The following is an 11,108-nucleotide window of genomic DNA, read 5'->3' on the forward strand; positions in this document are numbered from 1 at the left end:
CAATAGCAAAACTCTGTTTTTGGAAAGTGGAAGCATAGACTACGCCTCTGTCTACACACTATTTTCTTGACCTTGCCACTGAAACTTTTACAGCCAGTTACAGCATCCTGTCCTCAGGCAAGGTCTTCCTCCCCTACGCAGTTCCCATCCTTTGCCCTTTATGACGAACAGAGTAGACCTTCATTCTTCATACTGGCTACTGAAGAGGGACAATGCTAAGCTCAGAAGTCCTGTTGATGCTTCACTGGTGCTGGGTATGTAGAGCATGGGGATGCCCAAGGCTACATTAGCCCACTTTCACAGCTGATGCTGGGCTCTCACAGACAGCAGAGACATGTAGTCCTAAGACTCTGCATCATACTTGGGCAGGTTTCAGGTCACCTGCAGCTTTGGCATCAGTAGAGAATAATCTCTTGTCCTCTGATGCCTCTTTGGCCTGGATTAGACAATCAAGGACTTTGTAACAGAGGCCTCAGCAAACTGTACAAATTCCAGTTTTTCAAAAGAGTCAAGACCGTGTGGTATAATCCAACAATAGCCGCAAATAAAATTAGTACATAAGGCCATATATGGCACATATTGTGTTATATTTATGGTTATAACATGCCCACATTTAAATAAACAAAAAATGCAATTTAGGAGAATCCAAAATGTTATTTTAAACTGTCAATTTGTGTAAGACTATGCTGAAATATAACAAAAATCCTTTGCTATGCATAACCACTTTAAAATGAAGCATCTGCTAGCCACAAGTAGCTACTAATACTTTTCACTGATGTACAGAATAGTCTTGTTTTTAGCTTTAACTCATGCTGCGTTTAACTGAAGCAGCATGAAGTACCTCAGAATTCCCAACCTCTGACTGGGAAAAACCAAAGAAAACACCCCCCGCCCCCCTCGACTGAAAATTCTCAGAAAGTCAGGAAGTTGTCCTCTGAGGTCAAAGTGAGTTCATTACTTTTAAATGTGATTATAGTAGCATTTGCTTTAGATCAATCAGCATACAGACACAGCAGTTGCTTAAATTTATAACACTGACCGTAAAGTTTGCTATTTTTACAAGGTAAATACATAAAGAATGTTGTCACTCCTATTATCATTGCTATCTAGCTAGTGGCTAACGTGTTGCTAACAATACACATTTTCACAGAGGTATTCTTGTTTTTTCCCATTTCGTATCTTGAACACAGGTTTAAAATGATGGCTAAATTGCAGCATTTGAACTCAAAACAGTCAAGGCCATATGTTTCTATCTTCCCACAATAACTACACATAATAAAATATATAAAAAATGAAACATTTCTGACTTGAAAGCAGTAGTTTTTTAAAATGATTTCACACTGCCAGACTGTACAACCAGGCCATTGACAATAGAACAAAGTGCAACAGCAAAGGTCACTGAATTCACTTAGACATGTCCACCTCTGAACCCCTGCCTCCAAATATAAAAAAAGAAAAAAGAAAACCTGGCTCTCATCCCCCAGGGCTCATTTTATAAGAACAGACAGCTGAAAGCTCTCAGGCCAAATAGGCTAGGCTGCGCTGTCGGCTACTCTCACCTTCCCAGCCGTCGTATATCAAAGAAATCATGCATGAAGGGTAGACACTGCTTTCTAGTTTGTTTTTGTTTTTTTGTATATATATGGGTTATGATGCAAGAACTGCCATGGGAAAGAGAAGTAGTACTATCTTCGTTTCAACAGGGAATAGTTAACATTAATATCCGATTTGTGACCCAGAGCGATGTAGCCATGATTCATTGCTTACATGGTTTTGTTTCCAGAGACATCCACCACAATAAAATCACATTTGCAGTTAAAGGCTAAACTGAATAGACCACTGGGTATTCACATCCTTTCTCTCTACATTTTCACTGCTTGCCCACTAAGACAGATCTGTGCCATAGCCAGCTATAATTTACAGTTGTAGCATGGTTGTGCCCTCTAGTGGTAATTAAGGGCACTGAAGTTTTGAACACCTGTACAATTAATTTTGCTGGTGAATACATGAACTGGAAACACAGTTATAAGTTTATGTCTCAATGGTTAAGGCCAAAATCAAATGTACACAATTTTCAACCTTACCAAAGACATGTTTAGTGTCTAAAGTTGGTAACACGTCATATGGAGTGGTCCTTTGTAGATGATTAATAAACTCTTACCAGAGTATCAGTAACACATCAACAACATATTAGTGAAGTGGCAGTAATGCAGCATATGAAAACACTGAGGTAAATATCTTGAAGATGTACTGTTGATACATTATTTACATTAAGTAGATGTATTGGTTTTATTGTACATGAAGTAGACACTCCAAATAAAGTGAAAAACAACTGAATTCATCAGATGATAAACAAATTTTATTTATGCAGTTAAGCAAAAGTCTCTTGATTTTCTACTGAATGTATTCAATGCTGCTTCATCATTGATATGTTGCTGATATGTTACTGAGAGTCAATACAGGCTTTAGCTGACATGCTTTTTATGAACTAATTTAATATATTTGTAATGGGAATTTGAAATTTATGACTGTTTTTTTCTGAAGCGACTTGTGCGTTCAGACTGCTAGATGGGAGTTCTTTACATATTAGTAAACAAAGTGCGCTTTAGATGCCTTTGGGAAATAATGAAGTATTATGTTTTCATAATTTTACAACTTTTAATATTTAATGTTATATAGCAAACTGTTTAATATTAAATAAGTCTTCTATTTCTGTTTGATCACTTTCCCAACATGGCAATTATCACCTTTGAAGCATCGCCAGCATTATTACAATAATTCAGAAGCCTAAATAAAACACACATTTTATATATATATATATATATATATATATATATATATATATATATACATATATATACATATACATATATATATAGGCTACTACTGTGAAATCAACTTAAATTTTCTGCCTGGGGTAATGTTTTGAGATTGCTTTGTCAATTCAGTGTGCAGCAGTATTAGTTTGCATTCATATTTTGGCTCCTAAATGACTTTGTAATTCAAAGGAATCCTGTGACATTCGGAGGGAAAATGTACGTACAGCAAAATGTATGCTCTAGAACATTTTTATTTACTACAAGGTGTGACTGGTGATTTTTAAAGGCTCCATTCTAAGACCCAGAATTCTTAATATGAGCATGATGCCAACTGCAGAATGAAAACTTCAGAGGCCTATTAGAAAGAGTAAAATAGTGTACATTCAATTTTTGGCAGACCATCTTGAATTTTGGAACTGCAACTTTATTGTTATTTCAGATGAAGTGACAGAAAAGCACAAGTAAACCTTCCTATAATAAATGAGAATGAAGTGACAGAAAAGCACAAGCAAATCTAACTATATTAAATGAGAATTGTTCTTTTTTTACTGTCAGATTCCAACCCGAACCTGTTAGATAAATATGGGACCTGCTTATGTTATTTACTTCCATTTATTGGCATTGCTGCTGACATCAGCTACTTATTGTGGCCTATCTGGCCATGGCATCATACTTTTTCAGCTGAGCTGTGTGGTGCGCATTAGCAGCCTCCTGCAATAGCCTGACCCTTTAGGCTTTGGGCTTTTTCATCCCACTGCACCTGTTCATAGCTGTCAGATGATAGCCTGTGGTGCATGCCTGTGTATGTGTTTGTTTTACCCAAGGACCACAGCATCAGAGTTCTGGGTGACGGTTCCTCTGTTGTGACCCCTCCTCATGTCCAGGCAGGTAAGTCTCACTATTGGAAGGTCAAAAGTCATTATTTGGGGTGAAACAGGAAAAAGTGCTTGGCCCCCTCAGTGTTGCATCTGGATGTCTGTGGGCTTCTTTCAGTCTGACCGTAGGTTGAATGGTGCTATTTTCGGACTGTAACGTGTGATTTGTTCACGTGTTGATCGCAACATGTAACAACTGACAACTTTGATGCCTTGATATGAGAACGTAAGTCATTTTCTATTATGAATTGGTTTCTGATGAACATTTGGGTCAAAGGCAGACCGAGAGACATTCAAGCTAATCTGTAAAAACAATAGCATGGAGTATTGTGTTAGCATTGCATCAGATGTTGCTTGACATTTTCCTGAATTCTCTTGCCATTGCGTCACTGTGTGAAATGTTCTAATGGTTTCAGTGTTCTGCATTTCTTAATGGAAGTTGTAATGACAAAGCATGTTTTTGATTACACAAATTGGGACCATTATATCTACAGGTGTGTGAATGATATGGAATTAAAAATAATGCTGATGATTATAACAGATGATAAATAGTGGTATGATTTACTAAAGAGTCAGTTAAAAGGTTTTGTGTAGGACATCTCTTGATGTTTATGTCAATGTGATAGGGGCACTTCGGACAAAATTTTAATCATTACTATATCTGTTATAAACTACAGTGGTGCTACAATGGTTTCTAGAATGAGATTTTCCAGTTTAAGGGCTAAAACACCCATTTATATCTTGAAGATGAGAGGAACTTTTGAAGGACTACAAGGTGGATACTTGAGGGTGGGCTGTTTAAAGTGTGATTTTTGTTTTTTGTTTTTTCTTGCTAGCTGGCTAATGCTGAAAGAAGTTTCTGCATAAATAAAAGCACTTCTGCATTTATTAGCCTCCATATCAGTGGCTATGCTAGCAGCCAGGATTTCTTTATTGTCCTGAGTGGTTGTAACATGTATTTATGTAATGCATGCTGGGTATTGTAGTTTACAATGATAAACAAAAACACAAAAAGGATACACAATTGTGAATTTTGTCAAACCAAACTACAGAAAACTGCATTGCATAACAGATAACATTAAATGCTAATTGTAGGTAATTGTCTTGTCAGGGTGATGGATGAGAGCACATTTGAGACATTTGAAGAAGAGCTCGGAACACCACTGCAGGATGTTCATCCACAAAAACCTCTCAGACAAGCTCGCCGGACAGGTACAAAACAATCTCAACCCCATTCTTGAGCAATCTTATATCCAGCTTTTTCAGAAGGAAGCTGAAGTCATGGTCTCTAGGAATAAAAGAGGAACAAAGTTGGCTATTGGCTAAAATATATTGAAGGAAGCAGCAGTGATATTTCAAGACCTGAAAGCACCTGTGTGTCTAATTATATACCAGACTGGCCATGACCGACATTGGCCACATACTGAAGCATAGTTACAGAGCAATAGCAACATGACACCAGCTAGCATGACAAACACTAGCTTCAGCTAGCATGACAAACATTAGCTTTAAACTCAGCCCCCTCTCTATCTGTATTGCTGTCACTGTATGTACATGTATACAGAGTACAATGTCTCTGTTCTATATACACACTGTAAACTACCATATCTTGTTTTCCAGAGATGTACACTCAAAGAAGGGTCAGAGAGGTGAGTTTGGATGCCACAATGATTAAGGTTTGCATTGCACAGGAATAGCAATGTAATGAGAAACAGCAGCAGGGACATATCTATTCAACTGACTGCACAGCATTCCCTATAAACACCAAGCCATCTTCATGGACAACTACTGGACAACTAATGACAATTACAGCTCCATGTCCTTCTTGAGTATTTGAAATGCAATGGCAATGGAGTCCATTAGTGTTATTTTGAATGTATCAAATGATCTGCTTGCCACAGGAACCTCCAATCATTCAGCAGATGCCAAAAGCTGTACCCCGCGAGCCCCCCGTCTCAAGAACCAGTAGGTTTTCACCCAACAATGCTATACTGTTATTACTAATGCATGAATGCTAGTTACGGGCTATTTAGCATGATGTAAACGAGAACTGTCAACAGATACCCACTAGCGTTCATGCAATTTTAGGTATTACTGGTCAAGATGTTCCTTCTGTTACTGATTGTGTGCTTCTAATCGCAATCATTCTTTCTTAGCAAGTGCCATCAAGGAACTGCAACAATCAATAAAATAACATTAAAATAAAGCATTTTGAGTGTAGTATAAATCTATGTGTGCTAGTTGTCAGGTAGGAAATCTACATTAGCCTATCACATTTGCTGTTGTTATTTGTGGTTGACACAATCATGCACTATTCAACTCATGCAGTCTGTAGTTGTAGCCTGCACAAATCACCTAAAATATTTTATGTTGCAAAAGAGAATTACAGCCCAAATGAATGAGGATCAGCAGTAGTCTTGTTTCCAGCAGTTTGGATCCCAACAACACTCCACCATTGGCCCCAAGAAGAGAGAGCAAAGTGACCCCCAGATTTAGCTAGCTGGGAATCAATCCTGCTTGACCTCCTCATCTGACAATTTATTTCTGTCATTTGAGTCTCGGTTTTCTCCATTGTGATAGTGATTTGCAGACAGTTACTACAGTTATAAGGCCGCAATGAAATATTCAGGTTCCTAGTAGTACCATTAGCTCTCTTTCATTTACCAGCTAACAAAAACACAGCCTGCCCCCAAAACCAGTTGTAGTTTTCAGATGTTCCTCCTACCTTCAAAATACATCATCGGAATGGTGTTTTTCTTGGCTTTACATCAGAAAATCTCAATCTAGAGACTATTGCAGCTTCTCTGTATGAGCTTTTAGTTATAGAAGTAGAAACTTTTACAACAGATGTTGCTCTGGCTACATGCTTCCTTTTGTATTGTTCGTTGAGCATTTAAAATGCCTTCCCACATCTCTGCTGCCACCAGTCCATTACCATAAGCATCTGCCATTTTTCTAGGTTTTGGTAATACTTTCTCTCATCACCTCTCATTCACAGCACCACTACGCAAGACCTTGTCTCTTCAGAACTTGGCCCAGATTGAGGTACCATGGGAGGGAGTGACACTAAACCGCTGCCTCTTCATAGCTATCACCATACTGGTCCTTACCTCAGGCTGCCAAAAACTGAATGGTGAGTGCGTTTGCTGTGCCGGGGTGTCCAGCTCCAGTCTTGCAGGTCTTGGTCCAGCATGGTTTGGTGATTTTCCTGTTCAGACACCTGATTCAACTCATCAGTTAGTTAGTTGGTGTGTTTGAGCAGGAACATTCCCAAACTGTGCTAGACTGTGACCCTCAAGGACCAGAGCTGGACACCCTTTCCCTGTTTGAGTAAATGATCAAATTGCTGCACTCTTAAAAGTAAAGATTCCTAAAGGGTTATTGGCTTGAACATACAGACCTAGAAAAAAAATTAATAGTTATAGAACCTTTGCATCACATGTAACATTACCTTTACATTTACTCTTGCACATATCATTTATTAAAATAGTTATTTAAGGAACCATTCTTTGGAAGGTTCTTTAGGAAACCAGAAGTGGTTGTTCTATGGCATCACTCCACAGAACTCTGGGTACCATTAGTGACCAAGTCTTCTTTTTCCCTCAGAGGTTGTACGAGGCAGCAAGGATGGGACTGATGTTGATGGCATAGGAACTGCACTCAACATGAGACACACCCTGGTCAAGAAAGGGCGGTTACCAATACCTCAGGTCAGGATAGCCGCCTGCATGTTTACTTGCCCACAAAATAAGCTTGCCAGGTCTCATAGCTGAATTACACAAATAAAAATACACGAATACAAAAGTGTTTTTAGACAAAAATTAAGCATAGTCTTAGTCGAAATTATACAAAGGTGTTGGGATGCTCCATTAAAGTTAGAGTCTAGCAAAAAAATCCTCCTTAGTTTTGTACTGGAGCTACAGGGCCATGATAACCCATGTGAAAAAGTTATTGCCCCCTAAACTTAACTGGTTGTGCCACATTCAGCAGCAACAACTGCAACCAAATGCTTCCTTCATATTGCTGTGAACCACATTGGAGGCCTTTTGAGTATGAACCACCTGTTTAAAGTTTAAGGTTGTGCCACAGCTTCACAATGAGGTTCAAGTCTGGACCTTGACTAAGCTACTACAATACTTACTTCTGATTGGGAGCAGAATTCATGGTTCCATCAATTACAGTCAATGAGGCCTTAAAGCATCAACGTATCCCCATACCATCATACTACCACTACCATGTTTGACTTTTGGTAAGATGCTCTTGTTGTGCAATCCTGTGTTAGCTTTATGCCACAACTAAGGGGGCACACAGGGCCAGTTGGCACTGATTATCTTTCTCCTTCAGTAAATGAAATTATTATTTTAAATCTACATTTTGTATTTACTTGGGTTCTCTTTGTCTTACATTAAATTTGAATATTTAATGTTTCAACTATCTTGAAGCCTAAATTGTCTAGGCTTTGTCCATTTTTGACAGTGCTTATATGTGTTCATAAGCTTCCATTACTTGTTAGCTACATTTGCCCTGTAGCTTCAGCCCAAAACTAAAGAAGCAAACTGCAGACACCAAATGTGTCTTGGCTGATCTGAGGTGAGGGGAAAACTGAATAATTTGGTTTTAAACCCCACAGTGTAGATACAGATCTGTAGACACAATTTGTGTGGTGATCGTATCTTTATCTTTTCTTCAAGCCTGAGACCTCTCTGTGGGACACGTTTTTCTGGTGGGTCAGTGATGATAATGATGAAGAAGAGGAAGGCAGACGGGGCAGATCAAGGAAGGCGACTCAAGAGAGAGCTTCTAGGGGCCTCAGACACAAAGCCATGCCAAACAGAAACCTGCTGAAGGGAAGACAGGATACATTTAAAGCACGTAGGGGAAAGGCCAGACAGAACGAAGAAGAGACAAAAGAGAGAGTGAAAGCACAAACAGTGAAGGAGAAGAGACTCAAAGCGAAGAAGCTGAAGAAAGAAGAGCAAGGAGAAGAGAAAAAGGAGGAAGAGAAGAAACAGAAGAAGAAGACAAAGGAGAGCAAGAAAAAAGATACCAAGAAAGAGTGAAGAAAGTCACAAAAGGCAAAGTGTTCTGTATGAGAGGGCTTATAGGGGTATGCTGGAGTACCAGACAAACCCTGGAAATTAGTAGGGGGAACGGTCCTCTTATTACAAAGTGATGTCTACAACAGGTGCTGCGAAAGTGTTCCCCAGAACGCAGGGAAGCTTGAGTTGCAGGCCTAAATGGAGCATCTGCATGGTCATTAGCTTAGCTGAGGTTTAGAGTTAAACATTAGTTTTAAGCCTGAGTGAGTCACGAGGCAGTGATTTAAAGCACACCTACTGTTCAAACTAAACTTAATGGCTGTGTAATTTAGAGACCACACATCTGCCACTAGATGTCGCTGTATCTGAGGGTTACCTTGAGCCTGCAAGAGACACTGTTTTGCTGAAGTTTAAGGCAAGGTTTAAGTATTTATTTAGCTGAATATTTATATAATCAATATGTAGGCCTATATCCACACCATATGTCCAAAAGTATCCAGCAGCAAAAGTGTCCGCAGCAGCAGCCATGCCAGGCTAGAGGGGTGTAAAGACCCCCAGCACTGGACTAGGGAGCAGTGGAGCTCCATCCAGTATATTTGGGATGAGTTAGAGTAGCATTTATGATCCAGAACTGGTCATCCAACATCAGTACCTGATCTCACCAATGTTGTTGTGGCTGAATGCAATCAAATCCTCACAGCAATGTTCCAACATCTAGTGTGAAGCCTTCCTGGAAGAGTAAAGGCTGTTACTGCAGCAAAAGAGGGACCAAACTCCCTTTTAATACCCTTAATTTCAGAAGAAACACTGGGTGAGCAGGTTTCTAGACTTTTTAAAATAGTGTATCTTGCACTATGTTTGCAGGTTTCAGGGGGAAAAAAAACAGCATAGCAATGGAAATGATTCAAAATTAGTCAAAATTTCCTTTAGTCTCGTTAAAGCTCTTCAGTATATGAGCTAAAGGCATGCATCAATTACAACTGTCTAGCCATAACGTCAACAAAACCATGTTAGCTGAACCTCAGAGTGACATCTAGAGGTAGATGTGTGATATCTAAATGACAGCAGTAAGGTTTAGTCTAAATCACAAGTGCGCTTTGAACAGCAGCTTCCGAGTTAAAATAATAAACTACATTTAATTCAGGCTTAAACTCGTGTTAAACTCTGAACACCATCTAAGTTGTGACTGTGCCGGTGCCTTAGTAAGTTATTTTGTTGTTTCTTGATGTGATTGTGTGCTAGACAATGGTGATCAGGTGGCGTTCTTTACCTTTATTTACCTTGCTGGTCTTCAGATGACCAAAACTGACATGACTTGGTCTTATGAAAAAATTACATGCAAAGGAGAGTTGAGTTTGGAGAATAAACCTGTTCAGAATCATACAAAATGTATATTAGCATATTTTAGGAATTATTGATCTTTCCACTAGTTTTGCTCTTTAGATGTTTTTTTTTTTTTGACATAATGGAAATATGACAAAACCCTTAAAAAAAGAAAAAGTTACACTGTTAAATGTTAGTTACTTGTGTTGAAGGGCAAAGGTGCAAATTTGGTCTGACAAGTAGGGGAACAATGCAGGAAGCTCAAGGTTGCATACAGCAATTCCAGGAATTATATCATACATATTCAGTACAGTGATTCAGTTTGTTGGCAGTTACAATGGTATTTCTTTCCTTTCCATTGTGTCACTAAAATTCCTAAGTCTGAACTGTGTTTTGCTATAAATACTTTAGCAAAAACCCCAATCATGATAAATATGAAGAAAATGGATGGATGATTAATAACTTAATGATCAACAAAATTTCATAGTACAGTAATGATTTCTAGTTCTTTCTTTTTGCCATTACTTGCTACAACAAACCATTTATGAAATTAGTGTCTTAACTGTGATTAGTAGTTATCTAATAAGAGATATCTGACAGCTCTTTTGCAACTCAGCTATGTACTTTTTTTCATCAACCATCCCACAAACCCATCCCCAAATTATCTTGCTTAATTTCAAAAAGTCCCCTTTTGAATTTGCAACACTGTTCAAGGAGCAGAGGGAAAAAAATATCCAGGGGTAATATGCAGATATTAGTCTCACTAGATTAATTATTAAAATCATGCGGGCTACTACATCTGATATTAGCAGACAATTGTATGGTATGAAACAATGATTACTGTCATCAGTCCCTTGCTGAAACCAATTTTAATGTTACCATGGTAGCTTATTGTAGTCATTAGTTATGTCCACGGAAGGATTAGGAACATGAAAGCCAGTGTATTCAAGCTAAGTGTTCAAAATTATTTACTACCCATCATCTCCAAGCTCAACACACATCAACTTAAATGAACAGACTACCTCCCTAAAAAGACAGTCATTCCAAAACTG

At 38.5% G+C, this 11,108-nt stretch overlaps 1 protein-coding gene across 2 annotated transcripts; it reads left to right on the plus strand.

Annotated features, from left to right (window-relative positions):
* Window positions 1–3,588: 3,588 nt before the first annotated feature.
* On the plus strand, window positions 3,589–9,404 carry LOC118797091 (ATP-binding cassette sub-family F member 1). Of its 2 annotated transcripts, none has more exons than XM_036556317.1 (7): window positions 3,589–3,707; window positions 4,806–4,906; window positions 5,315–5,343; window positions 5,596–5,659; window positions 6,693–6,827; window positions 7,301–7,404; window positions 8,386–9,404. In XM_036556317.1, the coding sequence occupies exons 2-7, from the start codon at window positions 4,810–4,812 to the stop codon at window positions 8,752–8,754; spliced, it is 798 nt and encodes a 265-aa protein (XP_036412210.1). In that variant the 5' UTR covers window positions 3,589–3,707; window positions 4,806–4,809; the 3' UTR covers window positions 8,755–9,404. The 2 variants fall into 2 exon arrangements, with proteins under 2 accessions (XP_036412210.1, XP_036412209.1); XM_036556316.1 differs by lacking the exon at window positions 3,589–3,707 and adding an exon at window positions 3,757–3,920.
* The last annotated feature ends 1,704 nt before the right edge of the window (window positions 9,405–11,108 follow it).

The sequence above is a fragment of the Colossoma macropomum genome, unplaced genomic scaffold, assembly GCF_904425465.1.
Source record: "Colossoma macropomum unplaced genomic scaffold, Colossoma_macropomum, whole genome shotgun sequence".
Lineage (NCBI taxonomy): Eukaryota > Metazoa > Chordata > Actinopteri > Characiformes > Serrasalmidae > Colossoma > Colossoma macropomum.